This window comes from Aethalodelphis obliquidens, unplaced genomic scaffold, assembly GCF_003676395.1.
Source record: "Aethalodelphis obliquidens isolate GAN/ISIS:26980383/991018 unplaced genomic scaffold, ASM367639v1 scaffold25, whole genome shotgun sequence".
NCBI lineage: Eukaryota > Metazoa > Chordata > Mammalia > Artiodactyla > Delphinidae > Aethalodelphis > Aethalodelphis obliquidens.
The window spans coordinates 23301874-23324741 of NW_020837969.1; the positions used below are offsets into that span (position 1 = coordinate 23301874).

Below are 22868 nucleotides of genomic sequence, written 5' to 3' on the forward strand. Positions count from 1 at the left end.
GAGAAAAGGAGTCTAGGAGGATGCATTAATAGCAGGAGGCTGGGCTGCTGGTCAGAATGGGATGTACTCATGGCCTTCGAAAGAGGAGAAAGAGGGTAGTGAAGAGACTTTGAGCCACACTATTGGGATTCATAATTTGGACAGTACTTCTAGTTTAACTTGTTAGTTCCTTTTGCTCTGTAAACGTATTTTTATTTTCTCTCTTGTCCACTTTAAGCCTGTGTATAACGGTTGTGTGATAGTACTGTCAGTTGCAGCCTCTCTTAGAGTTGCCTTTGGAGCATGAAAATACATTTCCTTTTTGATTGTTGTAACCCACCTTAATATAGGTAACATTTTCTGAGTCCTTACTTTGAACCAGGCACTGAACTCTTTATTTAGCTTATTTAATCATAGTGACAACTCTGTGTAAAGAATTACCCCCAAATTTAGCAGCTTAAAGAATGAACATTTATTATTTCAGTTTCTAAGGGTTAGGAATTTAGGATGCTTAGCTAGGTGCATCTAGTTCAGGATCTCTCATGAGGGTGGACTCGAAACATTTTTTTTCCCCTGTGTTATACAGTAGGTCCTTGTCGGTTATCTATTTTAAATATACTAGTGTGTACATGTCCCAAACTCCCAATCTATTCCCCACCACCACCACCCTTTTCCCCCTGGTAACCATAAGTTTGTTCTCTAAGTCTGTGAGTTTGTTTTGTAAGTTCATTTGTATCATTTTTTTTAAGGTTCTGCATATAAGTGATATATATATTTGTCTTTCTCTGTCTGACTTACTTTGCTTAGTATGATAATCTCCAGGTCCATCCATGTTGCTGCAAATGGCATTATTTCATTCTTTTTCATGGCTGAGTAATATTCCATTGTATATATGTACCACATCTTCTTTATCCATTCATCTGTCGATGGACATTTAGGTTGCCTCCATGTCTTGGTGATTGTAAACAGCGAACAGTGAACATTGGGGTGCATGTATCCTTTTGAACCATGGTTTTCTCTGGATATATACTGTGTATATGTGTGTGTGTGTGTGTGTGTGTGTGTGTGTATACACACATACTGTGGAGTGGGATTGCTGGATCATATGGTAGCTCTTTTTTTAGTTTTTTAAGGAACCTCTATACTGTTTCCATAGTGGTTGTACCAATTTACGTTCCCACCAACAGTGTAGGAGGGTTCCCTTTTCTCCACATCTCCCACATTTATTCTTTGTAGACGTTTTGATGATGGCCATTCTGCCTGGTGTGAGGTGATATCTCATTGTAGTTTTGATTTGCATTTATCTAATACTTAGCGATGTTGAACATCTTTTCACTTGCCTCCTGGCCATCTGTATGTCTTCTTTGGAGAAATGTCTGTTTAGGCCTTCTGCCCTTTTTTTTTTTTTTTTTTTTTTGCTTCTGCCCATTTTTTGATTGGGTTCTTTTTTTTGTTTGTTTTTTGATATTGAGCTGCATGACCTGTTTGCAAATTTTGGATATTAATCCCTTGTCAGTCCCATCCTTTGCAAATATTTTCTCCCATTCTGTGGATTGTCTTTTCATTTTGTTTATGGTTTCCTTTGCTGTGCAAAAGCTTTTGAGTTTAATTAGGTCCCATTTGTTTATTTTTGTCTTTATTTCCATTACCCTAGGAGACGGATCAAAAAAGATTTTGTTGTGATTTATGTCAAAGAGCGTTCTGCCTATGTTTTCTTCTGAGAGTTTTATAGGATCTGGTCTTACATTTAGGTCTTTAATCCATTTTGAGTTTATTTTTGTGTATGCTGTTAAAGACTGTTCTAATTTCATTCTTTTACATGTAACTGTCCAGTTTTCCCACACCATTTTTATCGAAGAGACTGTCTTTTCTCCATTGTATAGTCTTGCCTCCTTTGTTGTAGATTAATTGACCCTATGTGCATGGGTTTATTTCTGGGCTTTCTATATGTCAGTTTTTATGCCAGTACCATACTCTTTTGATGGATGTAGCTTTGTAGTATAGTCTGAAGTCAGGCAGCCTGATTCCTCCAGTTCCGGTTTTCTTTCTCAAGATTGCTTTGCCTAATCGGGGTCTTCTGTATCTCCATTACAAATTTTAAGATTTTTTTTTTGTTCTAGTTCTGTTAAAAAAAATATGCCATAGTAATTTGATAGAGATTGCATTGAATTTGTAGATTGCCTTGGATAGTATAGTCATTTTGACAGTATTGATTCTTCGAATCCAAGAACATCGTATATCTTTCCATCTGCTTGTATCATCTTCTATTTCTTTCATCAGCATCTTATAGTTTTCAGTGTACAGGTCTTTTGCCTCCTTAGGTAAATTTATTCCTAGGTATTTTATTCTTTTTGATGTGCTGGTAAAGGGAATTGTTTCTTTAATTTCTCTTTCTGAACTTTCATTGTTAGTGTATAAAAATGCAGTAGGTTTCTGTGTGTTAATTTGTATCTTGCAACTTTACTGAATTCATTGATGAGCTCTAGTAGTTTTCTGGTAGCATCTTTAGAATTTTCTATGTATAGTATCATGTCATCTGCAGACAATGACAGTTTTACTTCTTCCTTTCCAATTTGGATTCCTTGTATTTCTTTTTCTTTTCTGACTGTCATGGCTAGGACTTCCAAAACTATGTTGAATAGAAGTGGCAAGAGTGAACATCCTTGTCTTGTTCCTGATCTTAGAGGAAATACTTCGAGCTTTTCACTGTTGAGCATGTTGTTAGCTGTGGGTTTGTCATATATGGCCTTTATTATGTTGAGGTATGTTCCGTCTATGCCCACTTTCTGGAGCGTTTTTTATCATAAATTGGTGTTGAATTTTGTCAAAAGCCTTTTCTGCATCTATTGAGATGATCATATATATGGTTTTTATTCTTCAATTTGTTGATGTGGTGTATCACACTGATTGATTTGCAGACAATGAAAAAAATCCTTGCACCACTGGAATAAATCCTACTTGACCGTGGTGTATGCTCCTTTTAGTGTGCTGTTGGATTCGGTTTGCTAGTATTTTGTTGAGGATTTTTGGGTCTGTGTTCATCAGTGATGTTGGCCTGTAATTTTCTTTTTTTGTGGTATCTTTGTCTGGTTTTGGTATCAGGGTGATGGTGGCCTCAAAAAATGAGTTTGGGAGTGTTCCTTCCTCTGCAAGTTTTTGGAAGAGTTCCAGAAAGATAGGTGTTCACTCTTTTCTAAATGTTTGATAGAATTCACCTGTGAAACCATCAGGTCCTGGACTTTTGTTTGTTGGAAGTTTTTAAATCACAGTTTCAATTTTAGTATTTGTGATTGGTCTGTACATATTCTCTAGTTCTTCCTGGTGCAGTCTTGGGAGATTGTACCTTCCTAAGAATTTGTCCATTTCTTCTAGGTAGTCCACTTTATTGGCATATAGTTGCTTGTAGTAGTCTCTTATAATCCTTTGTATTTCTGTGGTGTCCATTGTAACTTCTCCTTTTTCATTTCTCATTTTATTGATTTGAGCCCTCTTTCCAACCTAACCTTACACCTAGAGCAACAAAAGAAAGAAGAACAAACAAAACCCAAAGTTAGCAGAAGGAAAGAAATCATAAAAATCGGAGGAGAAATAAATGAAACAGAAACAAAACAATAGAAAAGTTCAATGAAACTAAAAGCTGGTTCTTTGAAAAGATAAACAAAATTGATAAACCTCAAGACATTTTTAGCTGGGGCTGCAGTCATCTGAAGACTTGGTTAGGGCTGGAAAATCTGCTTCCAGGATGACTTGCTTGTGTAGCTTTTGGTCCATCATCATGTAGCCCTCCCCATAGAGCTTCTTGGATATCCTCATGACATGGTACCTGGCTTCACCCATAGTGAATGATTCAAGAGAGTTTTCTACTGAAGAAGTCACAGTGCCTTTATTTATTTATATTTATTTTTGGCTGTGTTGGGTCCTCGTCTCTGTGCGAGGGCTCTCTCTAGTTGCGGCAAGCGGGGGCCACTCTTCATCGCGGTGCGCGGGCCTCTCACTGTCTGTGGCCTCTCTTGTTGCGGAGCATAGGCTCCAGACGCGCAGGCTCAGCAGTTGTGGCTCACTGGCCTAGTTGCTTCGCGGCATGTGGGATCCTCCCAGACCAGGGCTCGAACCCGTGTCCCCTGCATTGGCAGGCAGACTCTCAAAACACTGCGCCACCAGGGAAGCCCATAGTGCCTTTTTTTACCCAGTTGCTAGAAGTCACACACTGTCACTTCGGCCATATTCTTTTCATTAGAAGGGAGTCACTAAGTGAAGCCCGTGCTGAAGGGGAAAGGAATTAAGTTCTACGTTATGAATGGAGGAGTGTCAAAGATTTTCTGGACATAATTTAAGACTGCCACACCTGGGTTACCAGTGTTGTCTCGATTTTCCAGATGAGGAAACTTGTGAATGGAGAAGTTAAGTGACTGGTCCAAGGTGCATAGCTAGTTGGAGAAGTAGGGTTTCAGTCTCAGCAGCCTGGCTCATGTGACTCCTTTTCTTTGTCTCTTTTTTTTTGTTTCATTTTGTTTTTACTACATATGCTTTACTGCCTTGAGTACTTCATCTCCTGAGTACACATTAAAAAGTCACAGTGACTTCACTTCTTCATACTCATTCACAACTGGATATTTATGGGTTACTTGCCTCTTTTATGCCTCACTCCTAGTACTGTGACTTAATACTTAGATTCACTCATTTAGTTCATCCTGTAGATACTTAGCATCTACTGCTAAGTACTGGGATGCTCACCACTGTCGTGTGGGGAAGAACTTTGATTTTGAAGGTGTACTGACCTAGCAGCAAAGAATTTCAAGGTGGATATTGGGTAGTTTCCCATGACTAAACATTGGGAAGCAAACATTTTTCCCATAGCCTTTTGGTTTTGCAGTTCTCACACCTTCTGTAGTTGTTAGAACTGTGGTGCATTGTGGGTGGTTATTTAGAATGCATTGTGAACTAAAGTTGACAGTGGGATCAACTTCCTCAGATGGAGTTTGTCCACTACTGATATCAAAAGCAATAAATGCATTAGACCCCTGGGCAGTGTTAGGACCATAATCTTGCCCCTGCTAATTTTTTCCAGTACTTTAAGTGACTATGAAGAACCCTGTGCTATCTGCGATAGTTTTCCTCTGCAGTTTGGGAGGAATAAAATGAAGTAAAAAAAATTTTTTTCCCCAAGAGATCTGCTTTGCAAAATGACAATCACAGTCACCCAAACTATGCCAAAAGAGAGAGAGGTCTTAGAATTTTGATAATATTTCTGTATATTCTTGTCTTATATTTCATTTTGTTAGGCCATGGAATAGTCTGTATTATGGGTAGCCCAAGGGATCTTTTTGACATACAATTTTAGGGTACACTATAGGATTAAAAAACCCTAAGGGTAACTGCACTTTGGGGCATCAGAATGCAAACTTCTGTTTATAATGTACCGGATAACGTATCCAATGAAAAATCTTCATGTTTTAGCAATGTAAACAGTGCAGTGTAATTGGATAAAGAGTACGATTCCATGGGTTAACCAGTGTTAAAACAGAATAAGCCATCAGAAAATTGACTAAAGGAACTTGGAGAAGCCATGGTGGGGTGTTAAAGGGTAAAGCTTCATACCTTTATAAGGAACTTCTTGTTGAACTCGAAGGACTTGACAACCATATATTGTGTTTGACAGCACTCAGTGAATTTCTTAATAATGTGGCTAAGTTCTCACTTGTGTGCGCGTGCGCACACACACACACACACACACACACACACACACACACACACATATCTAGTTTCCTATCTAGGCTAATTCAGACCCTGAATTCCTAATTTGCCTCTGGTACCCACCTCTCTTTGTGTCTGACAGCACTAAGAAAATTTCTTAATGAGGTTAAGTGCTTATGTGTACAGACACCTCTGCCTATACTTGGGCAGTTTCAAACCCTAGAAATTCTTGATTTGTCTTATCCTTTTAAAAATATAACAGATGTGAGGAATGGCCTAGATTAGACTTTGGTTTTAAGAAGTCCTATCAAGGTGAGAGTTTGAGACCAGCTGATTTTAAATTGATATTGGGTTGGACTGGGATAAGCTCCTCCAGAATGAAAGTAGAAGCATGGTGTACCTAGTGCTAACTTGTGGCCCAGTTCTCTGTCCATTTTCTGAGCCCTGTACGTACGAGTTTATGAAACGTGATGTTTCTCTTTCTTCACTATGTTCTCCCCTGAGCCTTCCTCCTTTACCTCATAAGTTAGTGGAAACTTTCTGATCACCTTGGCAAAGGGGGACCCTGGTTTCCATGGGCCTTAAATAAAGCTATCAATTTGGTTATACAGATAGGATATCCAACTGAATAGCACTTGGGGCAAACACTAGTGGATCCCTCAAAACTAGAGAGTCGTGCATTGTGGATAATTATGTGGCTTTTTTCTTTAGAAAGGATAGAACAATTATCCAGTTAAAGCTAAAACAAAGCTGGGAGTCCATAACAACAGCTTAGTGGCCCTTTTATCCTACGATTAGTCAGTCCTTGGTGTCTGTAGCAACCTGGCCTCCTGAACCAAAACATACTTTCTCAGGGCTAGAAAAGGAGCAAGTCTTTAAGTCCAGTAGGTGGCCATTGTGAGGAAAAAGGAACTGGACCACCTGTCCAATTTGAAGCCAATGCCAAGAAGAAACTGGAGCTTGACCAAAGGCTGGTCAGTTTCTGCTGAGCTGCAACCAGAATTAAATACCTGGCAGGCCATTTTAATGATTGTGGTAATCCATTTCTGTGGTGGCAAAATACGAATGGGAGGACTTCCCTGGTAGTGCAGTGGTTAAGAATCTGCCCGCTAATACATGGGACACGGGTTTGAGCCCTGGTCCGGGAAGATCCCACATGCTGCTGAGCAGCTAAGCCCGTGCACCACAACTATTGAAGCCTGTGCACTAGAGCCCGTAGAGCCCGGTGGCAACAACAGAAGCCACCGCAATGAGAAGCCCGTGCACCGCAACAAAGAATAGACCCTGTTCGCCGCAACTAGAGAAAGCCCGTGCACAGCAACAAAGACCCAACGCAGCCAAAAATAAACAAATAAATGTATTTTTTAAAAAAAGATACGAATGGGAAATCATAGCAGGCTAGCAAAGCCTTCTTTGGAACTGAGAGGACCAGCAGTCCTCAGCGTGCTTCAGTCTTGCAGTTTGGGTTTTCAGCTGGTGCTTATAGGATAAGCAAAGAACTAAATCTACTTACACTTTATTTAAAAAGAATAAAATAATTTATTATTATTTAACCAGAGTATAAAACTTACAGGGCTCTGGAACACGCAGATCCCCTGCCCCAGCCTCGTGTGTTTAAACAACCCAGCTCTATGGGACTTATACTGCCACACATACGTGGAGCTCTTTTTAACTTCTCTGCCCCTGAAACCACGTTTATTTCATGGTCTCAAGAGATAAGGCACTTCTTGGATGTTGGAAAGTGAGTGATTCCTCTGTTCTTGTCCTAGTGAGCAGTAGGTTGATCACAAAGCAAGAACACCCCTTTGCCTGAAGCTAGGCTAGATGCTCCTGTGTCTAGGGCCTTAGCTTAGAGTCACTAGTGCCCTTTTTTGGGTTAGATTTTATTTTTAGAGTAAGTACAGAGAAACACTCACTGATGGTCAGAATAGAAATGTGAAGCAAGTTACGTAAATGTGTATTTCTACTAGATCAAGTTTGTCCCTTTGGAGCAAGGACATGCAGAAGATGAGAATTTCTAAGGACAAAAGTGGATGGGAAGGACCCAAGGTTTATATTTTCAAAGAAAGGAGATCTATTTGGGCTTGTGTTTTTTTTTTCTTTTTTAAGAAATAGTTTATGCTTATAAATATTTAAATACCAGAGGGTACAAACATATAAAATGAAAGTTCTTTGTAATCCCACCTTCCCTCCCCATTATTAATTTAATAGTTAATGCATTATATATTCTTTTAGTACCTTTTTTTTTTTTACCTGCGCATGTACTTAAAAACACTGAAAGAATTAGTGGGATTATGGGCAATTTCTGGTGTTTGCTTTTTTACTTAATAATCAGAAACCTTATTCTATATCAGTAGATAAGGATATCTGCTCACCATTTTAAATGTGCAAGAGTTTGAGCATTTTCTCAAACTTTCTGTGAATTACTCATTTACCTTTGAAATTGGACTTATTTAAGCAAACAAAAAGTATGTTTCAGTTGTCATTAGTAGAAATGTGAGTGATTTTACTGTTTCCCATGTACTGATCGTTCTCTCCTTGTTAATAGGTATACAGTCCTGAATTTTCTGTGGTCTGTTTATGACTTCTTATGTCTGCGATTTTTATGTGATTTCAGTCTGTTTTTCATTTTTCTCCCTTTTTGTCTCATTTCTCTTTTTCATCTAAATTTCTGTCTCTTAAAACGTTAATTTTTTCTGACTTTTTGTCACATGAGTGTTTATCATTTGATGTTGTAACTGTACTGATATGATTGTGACTGGGAAGTATGATCACCTCATTTTGTTTGCCATGTCATCACCAGAGGCGTTGACAAGCAAACACTTACCGTTTCCCATGAATACAATGTTACTCAGCAGATTTCTAAAATCAAGGGAAAATTTTATACTGTGTGCTTAGGACTGTGCTATACACTACCCAGAAAAGCACTTTCACCCTCTAAAATGCCCACTGCAAGATCTTACCTGGGAATCCACTTGCATATGTTTCAAAAAACAGTTACACCAAAAGAATGATTTAAACATACAACACATTTGAAAGCTGCTTTTAGGAGTTTACATTTGTATGTGTGAGAATGTGGATAGGTGGAGAGAAAGTTTGCAGAGGATAGATGATCATAGAAGCACCCCCATGGGTTTTAGGATATTTCAGATAAATGATTATACAGTTATTCATGAGTCATTAGAAAATGTGAAGGTGCCTTTCCCAATCCTAGGATTTAAGAGGAACCTCAAGACGTCAGCTCATAGCAGCTAGAGATGATGTCTCAGACCTTTTTACAAACGATTAAAATGTCCACAGAAAATGCCCATAGTCTTGGGACACTGTGTGTTTACTGGCTGTGACCGCTTGCTGAAAAGTATGCATGATTATTCTCTACTGAAATTATATACTGAGTTTAACAAGTGTTTGTCTATTGGTTTTTATTTTAATGTCTAGATTACCTACAAGATCATGCGTGTTCTTTGTTAAAGGGAGGGCGTTTCCATTTCAGGGCCTGTTTTGGCCTTTCTGTCCAGGAAAGCCCAAGACGGACACAGTGACTTTACTTCCTGAATTAGAGTTTAGAAGTCAGTCACTGAAGTGTGGCTTGTCTATCCCCGTGGGAGCTGGCAGTGCCATTTAAGAACACACAGCTGGTGTTATCCAAAATGTAACTGTGGCCTCTGCAGGAATGGTTGATGATGGCTGAGCCAAGAAGGCCTTTGTGCTGACTGACCCGCACAGGACGATTTCTCCTAGCATTTATTCTTTCAATCCTGCTGGGGTAGAAATGAAGTTGGAGGTACATCCACAGAATCCATTAGCGTCCCTTTGGGACAGAGCTGTCAGCAGCTTCACATCTTGAACTTCTATGAGGCGTGTTGTGTCCTTGACTAAGAAATGTGTTGCCCCATGTGTCTGATAAAGTAAGCATCTGCAATGCTAAAGGCGTAGTGCCAGGCACATCTGTGTCCATAGACAATGCTGTTAAATTAAGGGTTGCCCTGGAAAACGATTGACCTGCGACAAAGTTCATTTGGCATCATTCGTTTGTTTTGGGGCGCTTTTTTCTGAGTATTTGATCATGGATCTTACATGTCTCTTAAACTTTGATCTCATTGTTTGGGTTCTAACTGTTTACTCTGTGAATGAGCTAGGCTTCCTCTTGTCACAGAAAGCTGCATATTCCTTCAGTGACAGTAAGCTTCCTGCAAGCAAGTATCATGTCTAAGAAAGGGAACCCTCCTGCACTGTTGGTGGGCATAGACTCGGGGCTCTCTGCACGTATGTCTGCCCTCAGGCAGAGGCTGTTGCCCGGCACTGCTGGCTATCAGGGAATCCAGCAGATGTCTTTTACATGTCCACACGTGCAGTCACATGGTATTTGACTAAACCGAATGGCCAATTAAATTCAGAATTAGATTGCCTTTTTCCTCTCATCTATTTGATTTACTATCAATCAATGTGGATTAAACAATCGATTCTCAAAAAAAAAAATCATGTCTAACCTTTGCGATTTCCATAGACATAGCAAAGGCAAAACCCAGAAGTGCTTTACTATTTAATGGCTCAGATAAAACGAGCGGTGGTGAGAAGAGTAGGGAAACTAAAATGTTTTAAAACATCCCCGTGATTTTAGGTCCCAGTTACCATAGAAAAGCATGAATTAGATATTCAGGAAGAGGGTCTTTTTTCCATTCATTATCAGTGATTTTTTTTTTTTTTAACTTAATGGAGTTTCCCAGTCTGAGGAGGTCTAGAAAGGATTCAGAACACATAGATTCCAAGCATTTGGATTTAAGAGACCTTTAGTTGTCCTCATAACTTCATAATGTAAGTATTTAAGAGTTATTTTTCCTAGCCAGTCTATCTGTTCTGTCAGAGGAGAGAACAGCTCTTCATTGAGAGATAAGATGTCTTGGCAGGTTTCTGAGACAATAATGGGCTTCACTAGATTCTAGGAAATGTAATTCGTGTCCATGTATAAATAAAGTGTCAGACATCTTAGTTGCCTCTAATTTGGTGAACAAAACAGAGTGGCCTTGAGTCTCTTTTTAATCCATGGGCGAGAGGCAAATTTAGGCCTATCAGTTCAGTGGGGGTTTTTTTGTTGTTTTTTTGTTTTTTTAATGTTTAACAGGTTTTTTTTGTTGAGATACTGAGATAAGAATCTTCTAATTCTGAAATATATAAAAGTTTATAAACTTCACAATTTTTATTGATACAAATATTGACATTATTTATGGTTTCCTAAATAAAGTAATAAAAAAATGTAGGCTGTTCTCAACCTAACAGTACATTTATAGTCTCTAAAACATGCTTATTATAGAAAGATAGAAAATACAAATAAGCTAATAAAAAATATCAGAATCACTTATTAGGACTTCGCTGGAGGTCCAGTGGTTAAGACTCTGTGCTTGCATTGCAGGAGGCATGGGTTCAATCCCTGGTCGGGGAACCAAGATCCCGCGTGCCACACGGCACAGCCAAAAAAAAAAAAAAAGAAAGAAAAATCACTTATTATTCCACCATTCAGGACTAAATAATGTAGATATAAACCTTTTGGCATATATATCCTACGGCGTATTTTTCCCCCTTTCCATATACATACATGTGTTGGCTTTTTGTTCTATAGAATAAAACTGAATGTACTTTTTCCTTGAACATAATTTTTATTGGTTGCATAATACATTTTATGGATGTAGATGAACCTTAATTTATATCAAGTAATCTTTCATTTAACTCCCAGATTTCTATTGGTTTTTTTTTTTTTTTTGGATAAATTGTTTGACTTGCAAGTTTCTAAAGCCTTTTTCTTTAGAATAGTGCTAGAAATGATAGTTGATTTCCTGAATTAACTCCCCAGATCCTATTTGATACCCGTCACATGGCTAAGCTTCCCTGCTGGACAAATGGTACTACAGTGATTAAAACACAGGATCTGCTTATCATTATTTCCATGGAACTCTATGTAATCCATTCACCACCTGGCCTAGTGCCAGATACAATGGGCACTCAACAAAATCTGAACGAGTGGAAGCTGGGATTCCTTCTCTATCCAGGTTGTCGTGGCCGGAGCCACCAAGTAGAACACATGGTGTTCACTTTCTGGAACGTGGGAAGAGGCATGTCTTCGTGGATAGCAGAGAGGGCGCGCAGGATAGCAGAATTCCCTTGTGTATGTCTTCGGCAGTTGTCAGTAATTCAGCCTTAGCAGCTTTGATAAAGAAAGTTCTGTGGAAAGAGTGTTTATCACTGGCAAAGTTGAGAGAGAAGGGGGAGGCAAAAGGTATACTGAACAACAAACCTGACCTTAATTGAAATGTATAAAACACTGTACCCAACAGCAACAGAATATTCATTTATTTTACATACACACAGAACATTTATCATGTTCTAGGCTGTAAAACAAGGAATTGAAGGGCAGTTTCTTAAAAGTTGAAGTATATACCTACCATATCATCCAGCTGTTCCATTTTCAGCTACTTATCCAAGAAGAAAGAAAACATATGTCCACACAAAGACCTGTACAAATCGATACATGAACGTTCATAGTCATTTTATTTGTAAAAGCCAAAAACGAGAGATAACCCTGATGTCTCATAAACAAGCGAATGGATAAATGAGCTGTGAGTGTTCATACCACAGAATACTACTCAGAAATAAAAATAGACTATTGTTACATGCAGCACCATGGATGAATCTCAGAATAATTATGCTAAAGTGAAGGAAGTCGGACGAAAAAGGATACCTACTTTATAGCTCCATTTGTATGAAACTTTAGAACATACATACTAATCTGTAGTGACAGAAGGCAGATGAGTGATTGTGTGGGGATGAGGATAGTAGGACAAGGTAGAAGGAAGATTAAAGGAGCATGAGATAAGGATACTTTCGGGGGGGTGATGGATATGTTCATTATCTTGATGGCTGTGATGGTTTCACAGGTTATACATATGTCAAAACGTATTGTAAAGCAAGATGTACAGTTTATGTGTCAATTATACCTCACCAAAGCTGTCTAAGAGATAAAGAAGCAGATAATAAAAAGGCACTCATGATTCTGGGGCTGTTTACTTGATCGTAGTGTTTATTGTACACCTACATGCAAATGGCATTACAACTGAGCATTGATTTTTTTTTTTTTTTCCTTTGAGTAGTAACGTGATTTCTAATGAGGAACTCGATCATGTTGTATCAGCTTGAGTAGAGAAGAGGAATAGAAAACATGGGGGTGAATCCGTGATTTCTAATGAGGAACTCGATCATGTTGTATCAGCTTGAGTAGAGAAGAGGAATAGAAAACATGGGGGTGAATCCGAACTCATAAAAACAGAGTAGATTAGTTAGTTCTCTGGATCTGGAGGGTGAGGAAAATGGGCAGATGTTGACCAAAGGATACAGACTTCCAGTTAGAAGCTGAGCAGGTTTTGGGGAATCTAATGCACAGTATTGTGAGTATATTTAAGGTACTGTATTATGGGTGTACTTGAAAGTCGCTGAGAGGAGGTCTTAAGTGTTCTCATCACAAAAAGAGAAATGGTAATTTTGTGGTATGATGGAGGTGTTAGCTAATGCTGTAGTGGTAATCGTTTTGAAATGTACATAAAAGTTTATGAGATCAAAAAGTACATTTGAAACTTAATACTATGTGTCAACTATATCTCAAAGCTGGGGGGTGGGTCTGACTAAAGACTCACTAAAATAAGTAGAAACAAAATGTGGTAGTGATGATGATTCAGTGTTCACTCCTTGCCTATTGAATCAAGACCATATTCCTGAGCCGATGACGTCATCCCCCCTCGGTTTGATCCTCCACTACCTGTTCCCTTTTTTTGGCTCCCCTTCTCCCAGAATTCACTGCGCTATCATCCCCCTCTTCATTGCCTTGGTTAACGCTTTTTTTCTGCCTGTGCCTCTTCCCCACCTCACCTTCTTATATCTATGTGGTAAAATCCTACCTCTCCTTGAAGTTTCCATTCAGATGCCCACGCGTTTACTTTGATCCTCCCAGCTGGGAGTGTCATCTGTGTTCTGTATTTCAGCACACATTAAGTACGTATTTTGTACCGTAGCCCTTACGGTACAGCCAAGTCTGCCCTGCTGTTTCAGAACTGAACAGACACAGGGTTATGCATTTGGCTACCATTTAGACACATTTCAATTGTTTAATAAACTTCTGCATTTATTAAAATTACTGTAATTATCAATGCCAATGAGGGAAGCAATGACAAGACAAAGTAGGAAAAAAAAACTGGTTCGGTTGTATTTTTGAACCACATTCTGCGTTCATTTGATTAGAGCGGAGGGGAGTGGTAGATTTACTGTCCTCATGACATTTTTGTTTTCCTTAAGCTAATGTTTTAATTATGGACCCTCTTTTTTTTTTTCTTTTTGCGGTACGCGGGCCTCTCACTGTTGTGGCCTCTCCCGTTGTGGAGCACAGGCTCCGGACCCGGAGGCTCAGCGGCCATGGCTCACGGGCCCAGCTGCTCCGCGGCATGTGGGATCTTCCCGGACTGGGGCACGAACCCGTGTCCCCTGCATCGGCAGGCGGACTCTCAACCACTGTGCCACCAGGGAAGCCCTATGGACCCTCTTTTCCCCTCACATTTTTAGAACCAGGCAATGGCTAGGAAAGAAGTCAGTTTGTAAATTTAAATCAGCTAGAAGTGATTCACTCTGATAAATCACACAGAGCTACTCAAGAAGTGGCTTAGAGCAATTAGAGCAGTCATTGTGTCATGGAAAGAGCACGAATTAGGTAGGAGTCGAGGAGTATTTGAAGAAATGTGTTTTGGGGATTTCAGGTGAGCTATTCTATGACTGTCCACTCCCTTGATCACTCTTGTATTTATCTTCCAGGTCCGGACTCTCTTTGTCAGTGGTCTCCCTCTGGATATCAAACCTCGGGAGCTGTATCTGCTTTTCAGACCATTTAAGGTACCTTTTCGATCTTTCAGAAATTGTAAAAGGAGACAAAGAGTGTGTGTATAAGCTTCATGGGGCTTTTTGGAGAAAGAAATGAAATGTCTGTGAAAGCACTGTTTTTAGAAAGTTAGTGAGTAAAGGAGATTTGACAACTCGGTCCTAATATACATTTTCACTTTGGAAGGACTGAAACTGCCTGTTGTCCTCCCAGTAGCTAATCTGGAGAAGTCTCTTACCGACGTGGACATGCGTCTGCTTCTGTTCTACAGAACAGCTTTAGTGTCCTCCCTGTTTATCCTCTTGCCAGTTAGGGGTGTTCTTCTGAGTACAGATCACCCAAAATACTATCAGTGACTTATTCTGTATTTATATTTCAAATGCAGTAAAAGTCAAGCCCTACCCCTAGGAGGTTCCTTACCAGTTGAAATACTGCTGTTAATACTATTGTTTGGAGACATAATAGGTTAAGTAGGCTTTTATGAACTAGACTAGGAACCTAACACCATTATTTTTGCCATGGGCAAAATGTCCAAAGTTGCAAAAACAGTAAAACAAAATTTTAAAGAATTGCTTGGTATGAGTTGAGGGAAATCTTTCCTGTTGCTTAGTGAAATACTTAATGCAAGTTGTCTGTCCATTGTGACTATCAAGATAAAACTACTTTAGAGATAATTAATGTAGCTGGGATTGAAAATTTAACAGGAAATTGAACTAAAGCTGAAATCACCGTGCTCCAAGGAGAAACCTTGAAGGTTAGCCTTTGGAGGGTAGGGTAGGGTAGGGTAGCTGGGGCTGGGCGTGATGTGGGCTGAAGGCTTTGGCTCTCAAGGAGTGAACCTGGAAGTCATGACAGATTCAGGGCCTGTGTTTGGCCTGGTCACGTCCCCTGGGGACATGTCAGCAACAGTGCCTGGCTGGGGCCACACTTACGATCACGTGATGGGCCATCTTGATTGCTGGTTAAAGATCTATCCTGATTTGAAGCAGGACCCCAGCCACAGAGGCAAGACAGGTTGAGGGACAATATCTAACTTCTTAGGGGGAGAGAGTAGGATGTGACAGCTGAAAACAGTTGGGTAGTAGAAGGAGAAGGACGGTTGAGCAGGCAGCGAGTTAAAACCAACAAAGATAAAACAGTCTAGTTTATGTGCCCCAAAGGCAGCGTGTCATAATGGACGTAACTCCATTCTGACAGCTCTCCTTTTAATGCAACAATAATGATGACGTTACAGAGAGAAGCTTAGCCATGAGGTTAGCTAGAGGAAGTGGGAAAGAAAGAGAAGGTATTGTGGGGAGAGTGCCAGCTTTATAGAACTTCCTGAGTTTCTTCTGCAGGGTTGTAGTTTTTACTGTCTGTCTCTTCTGTAGGATGAGGACTTTTTAAAGCTAACTGATCCTCGTATGTATCCAATAGTATGTATCCAACATAACATAAATAGTTATGTTTTTGTATACATACAGAGAGATTTAGCCAGCAAGCCCCTTAAGAATTATCTCATTTAATTCTCATCACAGTCCTTTAAAGTGGGTTAGCCTCATTTTTTTCAAATAAGGAAAATGAAACTTGGAGCAGTTGAATACATTTTGCTCAAGTTTACACACATAATAAATGGCACGGCCAGGATTCAAACCCAAGCAATCCCTCATCTGAACTATTATTTGGTACTGCTTCTCTTTTTGTGACTTGAGAGGACAGTATATCCCTACTAGTGGTCTTTTACTTGAGTGAAATATCCATTTGTCCTTTGCCTCTGAGGCCTTCAGGGTGTTTAAACCTTCAGGTTTTTCAGAGAGTGAGAGCACCTTGAAAAAGGAAGAGGCAGGGCTGTGAATCACGACCTCTCTGGCTAGAAGAGCTCAAGGCCTTTGAGGTAAAATGTTTACAGTAGCTAATTAGTAACATAGTTCTCTGCTGGGAAAATAGGAGGATGAATCAATCCCAACATGCTGCCCAGAAACCCAAAGGCTGAAGTCAGGACCCTGGTACATTCCTGCTAACCCTCTTTTAATTAAAGTCCCCAGAGTCTGACCCTCGTCTGCAAATCTGTCTCTGCACCGATACGTGTGGTGGTCAATCATGTCAAGTGTTGTTTTTTCCCCTCCTGTGTCATCCATCAGTGCAAGCTAACAGTCATTGATTATTTTCAGAAATAAACAGACTTTGTTATCCTTATCCTGGGGAGCCAGGAGGGCTTAAGGGAGGGAGTGAAAGGAGTGTTTCCATCTTCCTTGAGGCTGAGCTGGAGTAAAATCCCAACAGGGAATTTTCACATCTCCCAATCAGAACACCAATGTGAAAACTGATGGCTGCAATAAATACGCAAAAGAGCTCAACAGATTTTAGCATCACTGCCTATTTAACCTTTCCTGGAAGTTTTGAAATTTTCATTAAGTTCTACCAAGTACAATCTTAATGTTTTATTGTTTTATAGCAAATATATGACCAAGTCATCACACACTCTGAGCTTCCTAACTTAATTTATCCCCTTCCCTCGCCTAGTTCTATAAAATGAAAAAGACCTGCTGTTGACATAGACACCATTTTCCTATGCATGAGTGCATGAATTTCAGGGCTTGATTTCTTTTAGGCCCAAGTATGCAAAGATTGGCATATACGTCATGCGTGCGTGTGTGTATAAAATTTGTTTTCCCAATGAACAGGCATTTGTGAGAAGAGTTGGTCAGTAGTCATAAGGGACTCATTTTCACTTGAGCAGGATGCTATTACAATTGCTCTTTTCTCCTACTACTCTTTATTTCTGGTCTAAATTTGGTTCTTTATTTTCAGGGCTACGAGGGTTCTCTTATAAAGCTCACATCTAAGCAGGTAAGAATTTCAGACTTGCACATAAATGATCACTTCCACAGTAAGTTCGGATTGGCTTTCTTCAGGAATGTTACTAGGGCTCGACATTCTTTTTTTATTCCCATTAAGATTTTATTTTGTTGTTGTTGTTGCTCTAAAATTAAGGGTGAGATTGCTTAGGAATTAGCACAGGAAAGTGATTCCTAATTCCATAGCCTCCAGCTAGAGTGTCTGAGTCTGTCCTCAAGGAAGGTAAATACAATGCATCCAGCATAGTTATATTGGGATTGATCTGTATATTCAAAAGAAATTATTGATTATTATGCCAATTTTTTCCTGGGTGTTTTTTTTGGTTTGTTTTTTTGTTTTTGTTTTTTTGTAAAGTTAAACAGGCAAACTTTTCATTCACAATCGGTATGGGAATTTGATGACGAAGAATCAGCCTGTCTCTTAAACCCTTCATAACCGCAGGCAGAGTCTCAGGTCTAGAATGGAGCATAAAAGGTACAGAATGGAGGTAGTAACCAATGACCCTGATAGTTTCTGCAAGTGTCTTGAAAATTTGTAGCTATGTGCTTTTTTTTTTTTAAATGCTGAGCAACCAGCATCCTCCCTCTGGGTCACTTTTCATCTCTCAATAAGGTATTCGCTGGTTCATCAGAGAATAAGCTATGTTGCAACCATCCTTCTGGACTGAAAGATACTGAGTCCAAAGGAATTGTGACCCCTCTCTTTAGCTGGAACAGTATGGTTTATACGCCTAATTAAACACACAGCTTTTTAAAGGCATCCCTTGGGATTTGAGATTAAAATGTTCATGATATAATTTTGATCATGCAGTGAGAATACAGGGCTTTTATCATTGTGTCATTATATTCCTTGCACTTACAGTGTACCAAAAGGTGATTCGGTTCTCTTTCCATTTTAAAAGATGAAGAAACTGAGGTACAGTGAATTCAATTTAGGAAAGTAGAGCCTTTCCACCCAAGTTTTCCTCTGTTCCCTTGTTCACTGCTGCTCACCTTCCAGCCCCTTCTAGATTTTTTTTTATGATTCTCTAAATCTCCAGCTGTGCCCTTGAAGAACCACCCTCACAATCCCTTTGATTCATGTTAGAAATTTGGCTAAGCCACTGAGTCATGATTCTTCTGGACTGGCTTTCTTGTTTCTACCCATTGCCTGTGGTGATTTCTGTATCTTAGCTCTTCAGTTTGATATCACCTTTGACCCAGAAAAATAGACATCCCCAGATATTGTTTACTTCATATTTCTTTTTCTTTCCTTAGCCCGTAGGTTTTGTCAGTTTTGACAGTCGCTCAGAAGCAGAAGCTGCAAAGAATGCTTTGAATGTAAGTACTAATGATGTTAATCTTTGGGGGCTTCCTTATGAGGTCATAGGAAGTAATAGAACCTCTTTGGACAGGAAATCAAATGGAAGGAATAGGACTGCTCGATCTAACAGCAAGGGATTAATGAATTAGCCCTCTAAAGAGATTTTTCCTAAAATTGTGGTTAGATGTGCAAACTGTTAAGTAACACTTTGCTCTTCTGTAGCTTCGACTGTAATGCTCAAAATACCTGATGATGTGGGTCTCTATTCAGCCCAGTCACATCCCATGGTAATGTACAGTTTAGTTTGGCCATCATTATACTCTCAGTGGCTAAGCCTACGTCAAGAATAGATGAAAATGTTGGCTTTCCTTAACACACGAGGTTTTTCTTTAAGGTATGTGGCTTAAAAAACCAAACAGATTTACAGGTTGTAGTCTTTATTCTGATTGATTAAAAACTTGCATATACTGCTTTCCCAGAAGACATTCTGCATTGTGGTATAATAAAAGATAGTCAGCGATAATTGAATAGAGATACCTGTATTTGGTTTGTAAGCATTTTGTAAGTAGGTTCAGCTTATAAGCAATATCATATGATATTTGTCTTTCTCTGTCTGGCTTACTTAGTGTGATATTCTCTAGGTCCACCCATGTTGCTGCAAATGGCATTATTTCATTCTTTTTTTATAGCTGAGTACTATTCCATTGTATATGTGTGTCACATCTTCTTTATCCATTCATCTGTCAGTGGACATTTAGGTTGTTTCCATGTCTTGACTATTATGAATAGCGCTTCTATGAACATGGGGGTATGTGTATCTTTTTGAATTATCGTTTTGTCCGGATATATGCCCAGGATTGGGATTGCTGGGTCATATGGTAGCTCTACTTTTAGTTTTTTGAGGAACCTCCATACTGTTTTTCATAGTGGCTGCACCAATTTGCATTCCCCCAGGAGGCATCTTTCTAAATGCAGAAATATTCTGGGTCCTTCCAAATTGAAGTTTTCACCAGCTTCTTTTTCTTGTTCTTATAAAGGGAATAACAGCAGCTGAAGCTTGTTCACAGAATGGGCTTTCCATTGCCCTTCATTGTCTCTGCTCTGGGTAGAAACATGTCACTGACCCACTGTCTGAAAAACAGTAGGTTTTTACGGTGGGTTGTCTATAGCTTGATCTTTTTTAACAGAGGTTTATTTTTTAGATGTTTACATGGTCATAGTCAAACTGTGTTTCCCTTGCCTTACTAGGCAGAGTATAGCTAACATCGTTTCACTTTTTCTTAGTACTGAGGGTTGTATCATTACACACAACCGGTATTGAGACATGCAGTAACATTGTGATAGAGGTGTTTAAGCCCATTCCTGTGCCAGCTGGCCCCAGATCATTATGCTCTCTTGTCCTAAGGTCTGGTTTTAGGCTCAGTGTTTGTTGCTCATATATTAATAACGTGGGAAGAACTCCAAGGGAAACAGGTCTCGTTCTGTTCTATTCTGTGGACCTAAGAAGAGTAACTCTTAAGATTTACCTGTGGCGTATTATACCTGAGCTTTCTTCTGCTCAGAGGTTGGCTTGGGAGTTTAGAGCATCTATTAAGGTCCTGGGTCATCTCTTTCTCGATATTTTTAACTTTTATATAAAAGTATTAGAGGTTTTTGTACCTTAGAAACTGTCCTGTTTCAGTTAAGAGAACTGAGACCAGAGAGGATGGATGGCTCAGTCAGAAAGTACAGGTTTAGAGCTACAACTAGAAGGAAGCCTCCTGTGTCTTAGTTCTGTCTACTTTATGTAACTTCTTGCTGTTTGCTTGTTCCATGGAATGTTGCTGCAGTGACAGACTATTTAAATCACATCGTCTAGGACAAATGCCCACAGTAAAGTTTGGTACATGACCATGGAGCAGGGTTTCTTCTCTCTGCAGAGAAAATGGGCCCATTCGGGATAATGTACTTAATTATGAAACCGACACATCTCTGTGACCCAACGTGCTCTTTTCACGATCATTTTTTCTAAGCTGGTGAATTAAAAACATCCGATGCTCATAGCCATTACAAAATTTTTTCCTCGTGTCATTCGTCCAGCTTCTCTTAAAAGCTTTTCCTCACATTCCTTTGGGGGAAAGTTCCATGTTGTAATGTTTGTTTTGTTCCACTATTGAGAAACGTAAGCCTCAGTCCAGTAAGTTCCTCTATATAGAGTAGTTCACAGTGTTATAAACCACTTGTCCATGTTTAGAGCTTCTCTTCTTATTGTTTCCCTGTCTTGGTTCTTGTCTGGTTCAGTTATTAGTATTAAGTCTTTTCCCAAAATGACTTTAAATGAGTTTAAAATCCATTTATTTTCTTCCATTTTTGGAGTATGCTTTAGTCCGTTTGATAATTTTATGGAAAAACATGCTCAGATTGAATTAAGTGGTAACACTGAACTTTTATCAGGGTGTTCGTTAAATCTTCTGAAGTAAATACAGTATATTTTGGTTTTATAGCAAAAACTCTCAAATTAAGCTAAAAATAACCCAAACCCAGACTTCCCTTCAGGTTATCTGTGGTCCCATTAATCCATATGACTAGAAACCCCACCCATTCTTTAACCCGACAGCAAAATATCTAACCTATCCCTTACCCTTCACACACAGTTATAATTTCTATACCAGCAGTTTTCCATTTTCCATGCTAATGGAAGGGGGAGCTGATAATCCAAACTATCAAATTATTTTTAGGATTTGTTTATAATTTTGGAATGTAAATCAACTACAGTGATATTGACAGTTACAGTCTGGTTTAGTAAAAATCTGATTTGTGGAAATTTTAAGAAGAAACACACACAGGGAGCAAGGCAGGCCTGGCAGTAAGGACCCTGAGCAGAGGTGGGAATAAGCCATCTCTGGCTCTTCCTGCCAACTGTGAAAACCCCAGGGGTGCCATCGTTGTGTAGCTGAAATCATGTTTGCGTAAGTAAGAAAGACTGTGGTTAACACATGATATCTGCAGGCCTGATTGTACACTTCCATGACAGGCTTTGTCTTACGTTGGTGTTTGAGATTCACTCATGTAAAGCATTTAAAAAGGTTACGTGTGGCCCGTTGAGTATATGTGCCATTTTGATTGATAGCCCTCCTCCCCTAATTTTAAATAGTTGTTATTGGCCTAGGTTTTATCATAGGCTTTATGATAAGTTTATCAGAACTAAAGAAGTCGGATGCAAACTAGGTGCATTACTACAGATTGCCTTCACAACTAAACATTGCTTAGGCTGTCACAATAATTTGCTTTACTCTCAGTCTAGACTCACTGATGTTAGTGATCTCCAGTTATCATGGCACCCTCGGGTCTATTGGGTTCTTTTATAAGTAGCTTTATTGAGCTATGACTCACCCATTTAAGGTATTTAATTCAATGATTTTGGGTATGTTGTTATTTTTGAGTATATAAAGCATATATAACCATTTGACATTTTAATGATGTTTTTAAGTGGCATTAATACATTGACCATGTTGTGCAACCAGCCCCACTGTCTATTTCTATTTTTTCATCATCCCAAACAGAAACTTTGTAACCATGAACCAATACCTCCCTATTATTCCTTTCCTCTAGCCCCTGGTAACCTCTAATCTATATTCTCTCTCTATTAATTTGCCTATTTTAGCTATTGAAATATTTGTCCTTTTGTGTCTGGCTTCTTCCACTTAGCATGATGTTTTCATGATTAATCCATGTTGTAGCAGATATCAAAACGTCGTTCCTTTTTATGGCTGAATAATATTCCATTGTATGGGTATTCCACATTTTGTTTATCTGTTCGTCTTATTGGTAGACAGTTGGGTTGTTTCCACCTTTTGGCCGTTGAGAATAGTGCTTCAGTGAACACTGGTGTACAAATATGCGTGAGTCCCTGGTTTTCAATTCCTTTGGGCATAAAGCTAGGAATGGAATTGCTAAGTCATACGGTATTTATGCTTTTAGCTTTCTGAGGAGCCTCCAAACTTTTCCATATTGGCTGTACCATTTTACATTCCCACCAAGCAATATATGGGAATTCCAGTTTTCCCTGTGCTCACTAATACTTGTTGTTTTAAATTATAGCAATCCTACTAGGTGTGAAGTGGTAATTGGTTTCTGGATAAATACTTTTTGACTAATTTCAGTA

The 22868-nt window shown here is 39.2% G+C and overlaps 1 protein-coding gene across 6 annotated transcripts in view; it reads left to right on the top strand.

Annotated features, from left to right (window-relative positions):
* The window catches only part of RBPMS (RNA binding protein, mRNA processing factor), a 185917-nt gene that overhangs the window by 65535 nt on the left and 97514 nt on the right, over positions 1 to 22868 (top strand). For all 6 annotated transcript variants that reach the window (XM_027122763.1, XM_027122764.1, XM_027122768.1 and 3 more), the window contains 3 exons: positions 14521 to 14598; positions 17375 to 17413; positions 18679 to 18741. In XM_027122763.1, the coding sequence (XP_026978564.1) occupies positions 14521 to 14598; positions 17375 to 17413; positions 18679 to 18741 (180 nt within the window). The remainder of the gene's footprint in view (positions 1 to 14520; positions 14599 to 17374; positions 17414 to 18678; positions 18742 to 22868) is intronic.